General features: G+C 45.0%; 2 protein-coding genes across 2 annotated transcripts in view; one reads left to right on the forward strand and one right to left on the reverse strand.

Moving 5' to 3' along the window:
* Positions 1 to 7296, forward strand: part of T265_01763 (hypothetical protein) — a gene marked incomplete at both ends in the record, with an annotated part of 28035 nt that extends 20739 nt beyond the window's left edge. The window contains one exon of the mRNA XM_009165853.1: positions 6801 to 7296. Within this exon, the coding sequence (XP_009164117.1) occupies positions 6801 to 7296 (496 nt within the window). The remainder of the gene's footprint in view (positions 1 to 6800) is intronic.
* Positions 5670 to 11320, reverse strand: part of T265_12859 (hypothetical protein) — a gene marked incomplete at both ends in the record, with an annotated part of 20000 nt that continues 14349 nt past the window's right edge. Inside the window, 4 exons of the mRNA XM_009165894.1 lie at positions 5670 to 5847; positions 6410 to 6711; positions 8691 to 8941; positions 9011 to 9164. Coding sequence (XP_009164158.1) covers positions 5671 to 5847; positions 6410 to 6711; positions 8691 to 8941; positions 9011 to 9164 — 884 coding nt within the window. The remainder of the gene's footprint in view (positions 5848 to 6409; positions 6712 to 8690; positions 8942 to 9010; positions 9165 to 11320) is intronic.

The following is an 11320-nucleotide window of genomic DNA, read 5'->3' on the forward strand; positions in this document are numbered from 1 at the left end:
GTGACTGTCAGCACTGTTATATCTGAGGCGGTAATATATATATATATATATATATATATATATATATATATGGCACAGAAGAGATCTAATTTAAATCTTCTTCAGCACCTGCAAAAGATGTTTCCTGAGGCCTTTCAACGATAAAAACTACCAATGAAAACTTTCCTAGGAACCTCTGAAACTACTTCACGTTCAGATCTCGCCTTTGGCACTTTGAAATACCCATCGAAACATCTTTGAGATTTTTCCGAAGCATCTTGTCAAAAAGTACCTGAAGGTGATGGAGGTACGAAAAAAGCCTGACAATCACATTGAAATCAATCTTATTTCCTAAGTGAATGCCAATGTATGCGCATGCTGCCGCAACCATTCTTTTGCAAATCAAGTTCGTGTTGACGAAGGACTTTCACCTGAACACTCCTCGTTACAAGTATGGATCGAACAGCGTTGAAGCGGTGGTTGTTCGTGAGAAGAATCCAGTCCTCAGTCCCAGTGAAGCAATCCACACTAAACATGAAATTTCCAACCCAGTTACTTGGTCCAACCAACCTTTTTCTTCCATTTCATCTGTTTCCCTGCCTATCTGCAGTACTGACAGCCATAAGACCTTCCAGTTACCCATCAAACCTATGCTTATCAAACATTAATCCACTTAAGTGGCCCCCAGACGCGCCAGACAGTCTCATTTGCAAACTACTCGGTTGAATTCAGTTGAATCTGTCGTTGGTGATTGTTCGCTAGAGCAACTGCGCCCACATGTTGAGCCTCAAGAAAGGCGAGATTGGTTGTGAACTGTCCGAAAGTTTTCAAAAACCTTGTGAACAGTGTCTAGACATGGTGATCTTTTGCACGATCTGTGACACACGAATTACAAAAGCCTCTGCTGTCACAACTGTTTATTTTCTTTCAAATGGCTCTGCGAACTATAGAAGCTAATGAAATAAAGGATAGAAGGGAAAGCTGTCGTTTAAAACAAATGTGCTCTAGATTGGAGCTCTCAAGGTCAAGTCTGAATAGATACTGAGGCGAAGGCTTTCGTAATTCTGAGTAACTAGTAGAGTTGGCTTCAATGTGGCGAACGCTAGAAACAGTAAAGAAAGAGAGAAAAAGCGGACGCCGTTAACAGAATCCAAGATTCTTTCCAAGCTAATTTACTTGATAGAGACATCGATATTGCTTAATAGCTATATGCAGTAAAAGTGAAAAGACGATTGCAAAGAGTATGGAAGTTCGGCTCAAGTTACAAAGTGAGTTCGGTGGGAAGGAAGCCCCAGAACCGCATTTTTTTTTTTTGGGTGCATGCTTTGTAAAATAGGGTTCAACTTATCGCAGTGTTCATTAGATGCCGCTGCGGTCCTCAAGATACAACAATACAGGTTTATAAACACCGGTTGGAAATATAGCTAGCTGTCCAGAGGTTACACACTACTCATAAGATTACTGACAGCCCACGACCGGTTGTGCCTTCTTAGGGCTGATCATGTGGGCGCAGTCCCGGGTTTCCATCAACATTATGTTTTACTTGAAACCGAATTGGACAGATTTTGACAAATACACTCGTTTTCATATCAGTGGATTGAAAGCATGGGTTGTGCTAAACACTATCATCTTAGATAGATATTCGGGTGGGGGGAGGGGAGGATGGCATTGCCATCTGGCTGTCGTCGCGTCTGCTGATCAGGAAACCTATTGATTAAATCTGTAAGTTCAAATGCAAATATTCGACTTTTCAGTACGTCTTCTAATTTGTGTAACAGCCTTTATGTTGATTTTGACTCGTCTTTATAGAAGTCCCCAAGAGACATGCTGCTTGAGAAAAGCTTTTAGGGTCAGTACAAAATGAGAATGAACTCTGGCGCACTTCTCGAACTATGTCTTCTTCAGTGAGTGACCACGCCCCAAAGGAGTACTTTTAATATGCACACCCAACACTTCTGTTCAATCTATCCGGTATAACGGAACTCCTCTTTGCATTGTATATAGGCTACCTTCGACAGGTTTATGCGTGGTATGGTATCCACAACCTTTTACCGGATGGCCCAGTAACCAGAGATAACACTCCTCAGTTTATCAGTACGGATCAAAGCAGTGCCATTGTGAAATATCATTTGTCCCACTTGTGCCTCAATTAGCCATAGGAGAAGGTGCTCAGAAACCTCCCTCTATGGAAATTAAAATGAAATCTTTAACTGTCTCAATCGTATTTTGCCCATCTATCACAGAATCGCAAGCAACGAAACACCCTCCATTGTGACCTGGGATACCGTGTGTTACTACTCCGTTTTTCAACTCGTGTTAATAGGAGGGCCAAACTACCTGGGCCAAGCTGAGCGCAACCGTTGACCCGCGGCTACGGTGCACTACGCTCCCTAACAAGGCACCGACCGTGTCAGCTCGATGGGTGATGACTGGATTGCAACCGACGGCACAGCGAACAAACCAACAACCCTCTACGCCTCCTGAGCTACCAACATTATCCGCAATAAGAAACTTAACTCTGTGCTTCATGTAAATCTCGGTGGACAAGGTACGACCTTTCTTGTCTATGCGTTTCAAACGCGAAGATCCCCGGATCATTTTACGGACACCTCTGATGTCGGGAAGCTAGTTGATTGGTCTGCCATGCATGTGCGTTTTGTTTTAGAGTTTCACATAGAGTCAGCGGCAACTCCCCGATTTTCTTGTTTTTCTTCACGAAGAAGTAAGTCAGATAGTTGTCTACTTCAGTTTGTGATTGAACAGCCTTAGCTCCCGTGTATTTGTTACTTATTTTGCGGTATCCGTTAAGGCACATTTAACTGTTCCACACTTGAAAGATAGGAAGGACTAGCGTCCCGTACTGAAAGCCCAACCCTTAAGTTGGTGTGGCTCACGAAGAACCTGTTAGCATCGATGATTGAATCCATGAACCCGCTTTGTTATGAGGCTACGGATTTTCGGAATGCCTCTATCAGGAAGGTCAGATTCCTGAAAGCAGGTCAAATTCCTCGGAACGCCCGGAACCTACTGCTCCACCAAAATCTCAACAGGGAAGCCGGAAGCATCCAGGCCAGTCAATCATTCAATCAATTCATCAAAAGTTAATGAGTGTTCATGCATGCCACAGAAGCACGGCCAAATGTGATCAGCGTTCAGGCATTTCATAGAGGCACGATCGATGTTGACGGGTGTTCACTAACGCCTATCAGGCAGCTTGGATCAATATCATAAAGTCTCCTTTCAAATAGCGTGGGGTCGTTTTAACTTTTGCTCTCACATTCGCACGCACTCACGCTTGTTCGGAATATAGCTGTTGTGTTCCCTTCTGTAAGTCTTTTTTCAGGCACTGGGCACTGGAACGGATCAGCAGCAGATACCACAGATTGGTGAATAACAGCCTCCTTGGTAAAAGCGATGCAACAACCGGTCCCTTCTGTTATCAAGGACTACAGAAAAGAGGCCCACTTTTATGAGTTCACATTTCTAAGTAAACTATTGGACGAACTGGTCAGCCGTCGGTTCTAGTACACTCTTAACAGAATGCTACACTGAAAGATGGGATGTTTTACAGAAAAATGTGTTGAGCAAACGGTCAAGAAGAGAGCGGAAGAGTGCTTTCTTTCTTCGACTATCAGTGGGGTCACCAGATCAATTAGAACAGTCATTGTCTTATACGCAGTCCATATAGGTCACTTATGTCGTCAACCTCCCCGAAGAGATTCACATAATCTGTGGTTCCGTATAGGCTACTGTAGTGGTGTCACCTGGCAACAGCCGAAGTTGTTGCGATATGCACACGCAATACGACTGTGTCACCAAAAGCGCTCTGTATGAGTTCCGAATAACCTTGATCCTGCCATAAGCCAACACTACAGTAGGTGCAGCAGTGTCCAATCCTTTGATCTTTCATTCCATTGGTAAGTAGGCAATCGATGACCTAGGCACAGTTTGTTCGTCGATCATCTCATTTGAATCCGTGAACATCACTTACGTTGGATGTAGTTCAGGGAGGCTTATCGATCGAAGTGTTGTTGTATTCTGCATCGCTTCAACATACAGCATGATGTCCTGGGAGTTCCGTGCTTAAAAGCCCCAAATCTATCGGAGTTTTCGGAAACAGTTGAGTGGATTCATGCATTTTGGAAAGGTGAATATTCTGTGTTGAAGGACAACGAATACAAGCAAGAAAAATGGGCTGTCATTTTAGAGTTTGATACACGTTATTTGACACCCAGTACGTGCGGTGTATGCCCTAACTTGGACTTTTTGGTCCATCTACCATTGGTGGGTGGATTGCGTGAGCTGAATACAACCTTCAGCTGATAAAGGATGTATTCATCGGACATAATTTCGTAGTGAATGATATAAAGTGCGGGATGAAATCGTGGCTTTTAGTCCGTCCGTGATATTCCACGCCGTGGAGTGGATTGTGAACTCTGCTTCTAGATGCAACTGAGCTGTTCTAGATGATGAAATATTTTCCAGGCATAACGAGGTAAGCAAAACTATAATTGGTCTGCTTCTAGATGCAACTGAGCTGATGTTCTAGATGATGAGGTATTTTCCGGGCATAACGAGGTAAGCAAAACTATAATTGATAATGGTATGAGCCAACAATGTGAAGATATACGGTATGCGATTCTGCGGGTAATACCCAATAGGAAGTCGCTCTGTGGCTCATCAAGGACAGTTATCACGCACTACCCATCTGATTGGCTATTGAATGAAAATTTTCAAAAATACAACCTGAGTGGGTCTCTAGGACTCAACAACCAAGCAAGCCATAAAACTGGTGACTTCGAATGCCCACTCTACTGTTAACCGCTGTGACTTTGATGTCCTAGTCTCAGTTTCAAAAGCAATCTGATTGGCAGGTCAAGCGTTTGGGTCCATAAGACCTGGAGAAAACTCTAAAGCACTACTCATAAGGTTGCTGAAAAGTATTCGAAGAATTTTCAGCAACCTTATGAGCAGTAAATTACAAAGATATACATGTATCGCGATATCTCGAATATCGTAGCGACTGAAATATGAGGCGGCCTGGTGTAGCACATTCAGTTGCCTGGAGACATCACAAACGAGAGATTCAGCTGGGTTCCAGGTGAGTCTCTCGGAAAACCAAATTAGTTTGCAAATGAGTGTATTTCGCTAAAGTTCTAAAGCCTTTCATAGACCACTCCACGGACACACGAAACACATGAATGATTGAGGTGGGGCGTTCTCTCACGCGTTGAATTTGTCGGTCCTAACCGCAGGAGACGGTGGTAACATTAAGCGGAGATGAAATCAGGTCTCGTCAGGTCTTAGATGTCTGCTAAGCTTGGATTCTCGTCTACACAACTCTTTGGAAGATAGATAGCAACTGCTTTTCTATGAAGAACGGAATACGAACACGTGGGTCATAAAGCTGACCGTTCAGTTATTACCAGTAAACACAAGGTGCTGCATAAACCCTAGACTTCGCAAAAAACGTTTAGCGAGAAACAAATCAACTTTTAGAAAAAAACTATTGAAGTTCCTCTGGAATAAAGTATGCCCTCCTGGTAGGCCACCAGCAGGTCGGGGAGTTGTTCGCTCCGAGAAAAAATTGAACAGGTATGCTGGAGGGACTCAATCTCTGAAGATAACATTTCAGGAGGGACCGTTCATCATCATCAAACGGTCTAGTTGAAGCTACAAAATGCTCACCATTTTTATTTTTTCCGCGCGTTCCGCTGCCGCTCGTCTCTGTTGGTTCCTGTAGAACACGGTGCCTGGTCCGTACTGGTCGATGACTGCTCCTCGACTGGGTATGAACTCCTCGTACGAGCTGACCGATTTGACATCTTTTTTAGCCTGAGCAGCACGTTCACGTTGCTCTTCTTCAGCCTGACGAAGGTGAAGATGTGTTAGGACTTTGAGCTGACAACATGGTGAATGACTATCTATTACTTGGTCATAAACAGACTGTGAAGAGAAACGCAAGAACGCTCTTCACATTTCCGTCCATCGGGGTTACACTCTGATGTGTCCAGAAAGGAAACAATTTCCTAGCAGTGTAGTTATTCTGGGTTTTACGGGATTTCTAGGGCTCCACTGAACTGCCTGACTGAATAGTAAGCAAATATTTGCTCAGAATTGGGACGAAACAGATTTGAGGGAATAAAGGGAGTTAGGAGACATCAATTAGAAGTGTAGAATACAGTTTCACTAGTTGATTGGTTCCTGAAGGCGATTATGCGTCAGAGTACCTATAAATGTAGACCGTCATAATAATTGTAAGGGGACCTTTCCCGATGACTTGCTAGTATCGGCGAGCTGAACCACCTCCTCGTGGTGCCGACTGGGTAGCCTGGACGTCAGTCTGGGTGAGCTAAGAGTTCAGCAACTCCAGACAGGGCTAACTACACTGTTTGGTTTCAATGTGCTGGTTACTTTCGACAATGTATACTACGAATCGTCTGGCGCCTCTGCACCAGTTCCAACCAGTACACAGGACAGACTCGTTGGGTTCACGTGTGAGGAATGTGGCAAGTGTTGCAATTAGAAAGATGGCTTGGTAGCCCACCATCGAGTTCACGAAAATGAAATTGTTGGTACTAACATGGTCGCGGTTGACCAGTTGACCTGCGCTGATTGTTCCCACAACATCGCCGACATGCACAGTCCACCCAGCACAATGCAGATACGCTTGGCGGAGTGAGGTATTCCGGTACCCGCTGATCCTAACAAGAGTCACAATCGCTCTTGCGCCTGGATAACAATTTATATCCGTCTTGTGGCACGCATACCGCGCTGTTCGTGAGATTGGAGCAGTATTTTCCTGGCCGATCGGCTATCAGCATCAGAAACAGGTTATGGGTGCTTAACTGGCAAACACAACAGGACGAATCATCATTGGGTGGACCTGACCAAACTATCGGTCAGACGACGGCCTACTCATCAGAAGCCGATGACTACAGCGTCTGGTCTAAACAAACCGTGGATTGCACCGTGTCACTCTTGGAATCCCATGCTGACCGTTCGCTCGCTAGTGTTGACCTTCTGGCATTTGCCCGAGGGTTGCAGTCTGGCATCATGTCACTGGAGCAAGTCCTGTCGCTTCTAGACCTCCACGTGTCCAGAACATTTCCACACACCTGGAAAACTGTATCCCGATGCCGCCGTCAGTTAACTCATTGGATCCCGGTCAACCGAAAGCAGATCCGCCGAGCCAACTACGCCACCATCCAGACCCTGTACCACCAAAGACTCAAAGATTCAGCGTCTGATGTGCTCGATGAGTCATGGAAGCATCTATACAAAGGAAACTGCGGTCTACCTATAGACGCCGAGTAGTATTGGAAACGGGTGCTCTCAGGTCCGAAACATGTGGATAGCCGGCCAAGTCGCGTAGTAGTACCATCCGACTGGAGCTTGATCGAGCCAATTACAGAAGAGGTAGTCGAACGTACGATCCGTTTAATGGGCAATTCGTCCCCAGGCCTGGACAAGCTCACACACAGGACGCTCCGCCGGTTCAATGCTAATGTGCTCGCTGGGTATTTCAACTTATTTTTATTTTCTGGGGTCTGTCCTACACATCTGTGTTGTGCCCCCGTTCCGTACCCTAGTTCCGTAGGTCCCAAATCCGACTTCACCAGATCAACTGACACAGATCTTGTAATCCGATGCTCGTCTTGTCCGATGCTTTCATAAACTGCTTGCTGATCTCCGGAGTCGTATGTTGCAACTGCCCTCTCTTCAGTTTGCATTTCTGCATCGAGACGGCTGTTTGGAAGCCACATCGCTGTTGCATGCCCTGCTTCGTCACTCTTCAGCGACTGCTTCTAACCTCAGCTTGGCGTTTGTCGATATCTCGAAAGCGTTCGATTCGGTTTCGCATGACACAATCGTCAGATCTGCCAAGGCGTTTGGAGCTCCGTCACCTCTAGTTCGATACATCGCACAGTCCTATGAGAATGCTGTAGCAGTTTTCCCCAGTTCCGAGGTTCACTGCCACAGAGGTGTGAGGCAAGGAGATCCACTCTCCCCATTATTATTCATTATGGCAATGGATGAGGTTCTTGGATTGTCGATGCCGCAACTGGGATACCAGTTCCACGACACCTTAGTAGATGGTTTTGCTTTCACTGACGACTGGGTCGTGTGTGCAGAAAGTCAAGCACGCCTTAAAGAGAAGCTTGAAGCTACTGCGGTCGAGTTGGGAAGAGCTGGCATGAAAATAAACGCCCGAAAGACTAAAGTGATGGTTATTTGTGGGGACAGGAAACATCGGGCAACAGCAGTCTCAGTCGAACCATTTCGCTTTGCCGAGGAACTAATCACTCCTCTGGGTCCGACAGACACTGTAACATATTTGGGCATTCCCTTTACCTCCAAGGGGAAAGGGGTCTTCAACCACCGACAGCACCTGCTCAAACTGCTCGAAGAAGTGACGCGTGCCCCGTTGAAGCCGCATCAAAGAATGGATATCACGAGGAACTACCTGATACCAAGGCTGACATATTCGCTCGTGCTCGGCCAAGTCCACAGGAACACGCTAAAAAGATTGGACAACTACATCAGGCAATATATTCGTGGCTGGCTACGTCTACCGAAGGACACCCCGATCAGCTACATCCACGCCGGTAAACAACATGGGGGACTTGGTATCCCAAGTCTGAGTGCAACAATCCCGATGCAGTGGAAAACGCGTATGGAAAAGCTCCTTTCTACTCAGTGCCGAGTACTACGCAATGTGGCCAACGATTCCGCATTTAGCAAAATTGTTCCGGATCTCAGCCTTCCGATCCGAGTCCATGGCGCATGCGTAAACACCAAGGAGGAGCTGGTGGCTGCTTGGAGTGATAGTCTGCACAACAGCGTTGACGGTCGCGGTTTACGAGAGTTGGTCACTTCGCCTCTCTCAAACCGATGGCTCGTATTCCCAGAACGAGTGTTTCCACGGATATTTATCCGGGGTATCCAGGTCCGATGCAACCTGCTTAGGACGAGAGTTAGAAGCGCTCGGCATGGTCATGGTGGCCAGACGATCTTATGTTGTGGAAACTGTGGTAAACCGAAGAGTTTAGTGCATATTTTGCAGTCCTGCTGGATCACGCATGATGTCAGATGTGCTCGTCGTAATCGGGTTGCAAGGGGAATTACAAAACGTCTCCGTCGACTGGGGTACACCGTCTTCGAGGAGTTGAGAGCCTCTACTTCTACGTCGTTCATCAAACCTGACCTACTCGCTGTTCGAGATCGCCGTGCAACTGTAATAGTCGTCAGCATAGTCTCGAGGAAGGCGTGTGTAGTGAGAAGAAGCCGAAGTATGATGTTGATGAATATTCCTTCACCACAATCTCAGCTTTACGTGCAACTGGTTATGATGTCATGGTTCACCTCTTATCGACAGATCTGCTTTCCTCAATCCACCAAGACTGCTATTGGACTGGAACTTGCTAAAGTGACTTGAATTCGCTTGTCAATGTGGGCTCTCTGCGTACTTACGACACTTCTGCGTGGCACATGGTGTTCAGTGTACATTTTCGCCACTTAATCTCACACCAGACCCAGTATGACGGGTATGATGTCTTGACTGCACTAGCGCTTACCGCACCTTGAAGAACATTCAGCATTGTTTGTCCTTTCTTCGGTTGTTGGTCTTTACGCGCGTATTTCCATACCAAAAATTCTCACATACGTTTCGATTAATCTTATCTGACTGGAACAGTTGGTGTCATGACTTCGAATGAGACGTTTCTCTCTTTTATCTCATATTATCCTGTAACCCTTTTGCATCCATCGCTTGCATTCTCTTTTTATGTCTGTCACCATACTCTTCAAAAACAAACCATGACAGGCGTCATTTCAACTTTGTCATTTCTAACGGCCTGAAGTACAAACAAATCCACAGTTTATGGTTTGAACAGTGTAAGAGAGCCTTTCCCGATGACTTGTTAGCCACCGCGTAACTTGATTTCCGGTAGATTTTCGTGTGATCCCACCAGAAGTTTAATAAATCTCTAAAGCTAAAACTGAAATGTCTTCATCAACCTACATCTTTACATATGTTCTCGATTAAACACTGCTGTGCTTTCTGCTCACAGGGTTGAGGAAAACTTTTCGACAGCCAATGTCCGGTTTCTCCCCGCTTGAAGTTTATCGAATAGCCGCAGTCCCTGAGTCTCTCTTAAATCTTATGTTCTACTTGAACCCAAATTGGACAAAAAATGACAAACAATCTGATTTTGTATCAGTTTGCGTTTCACGATTTACTCGGCGTTCCACTTATCAAAATATACTGCAATTTCTAAAATATCATACCAGCTCACACATAGGGCAGTGCGAAATATTCAGTAGAAAACCACCATAAGAGAGAGATTCGGTTGAGTTGCCCGTGAAAAAACAAATTGATATGCAAATGAGATTTGTTAGTCCAGGCCGTAAGACGTCAGTTGGCTATTAGAAGTACACCTGCTGAGACAAATCAGTAGAGTATCTCTAATTCAAAATTGGTTTTAAAAGTTCCGAGTCAATTTCTGTGCTCAGTGATAAGGGCGAAGAATGGGGGATGAAAAGTTCGAAGGAATTCAAGGTTTTAAAGCAACTGTGACACCAGAACATGCTGATGATGGATGATGAGGGTACGTTAAATTCAAGGTCATCCGATTCTTCGAGCACAAGAACAGTATCGTCGTCCTTTATGAAAGCTGACAACCTCTTACCTTCACTATAGTCAGCATAGCATCTTAGTGGTCCGCAAATTAACACAATTTCCTGACGAATGGATAAAGGACTTTTATAAGTATCCGAGTTTTCTACGCTCTCATACACTACAGCAAACAAAATATCTCTTACCCGGTCATTATGTCCCCACGTAGTAACTCACCTCGGAACACCTACGTACGGCTTAACGGATTTAGTTTGCATGACCTCCACTCTCTACTTCTGGAACCACCAGAATACTCGCAGAGCAGTCAATATGACGAGTAGGCAACGGATCTAGTATTTTTCGGGTTTACTCATCGGTTCGTTGGTAAACCTCAAAAAGACCGAATGAGGCAGCAAATTGTCTAAAAGTACTCACCAAATTTATGGGCGGTTTTGTACCTATGGGAATACAACAACGAGACAGTTTCGCTAGCTAAAAGGGACGGTTGGAATGGCAGACAATGGCACGGATGATGTGCACAAAAGAACCTTCCAGAGCTCGGAATAATTTAAATTTGTTGAAAAAATAGGCACAGTAATTCCTGAAAGATTTATCTAAACGATCTACTCCAGGAATAACGTCTTCTTCAGAGGATTGCATGGTATGTTACAAGAGGAAAATCGAATTTTAGTGAAATTAAATTAATTATTATCATTATTAATA

The sequence above is a fragment of the Opisthorchis viverrini genome (assembly GCF_000715545.1).
Source record: "Opisthorchis viverrini unplaced genomic scaffold opera_v5_19, whole genome shotgun sequence".
Lineage (NCBI taxonomy): Eukaryota > Metazoa > Platyhelminthes > Trematoda > Opisthorchiida > Opisthorchiidae > Opisthorchis > Opisthorchis viverrini.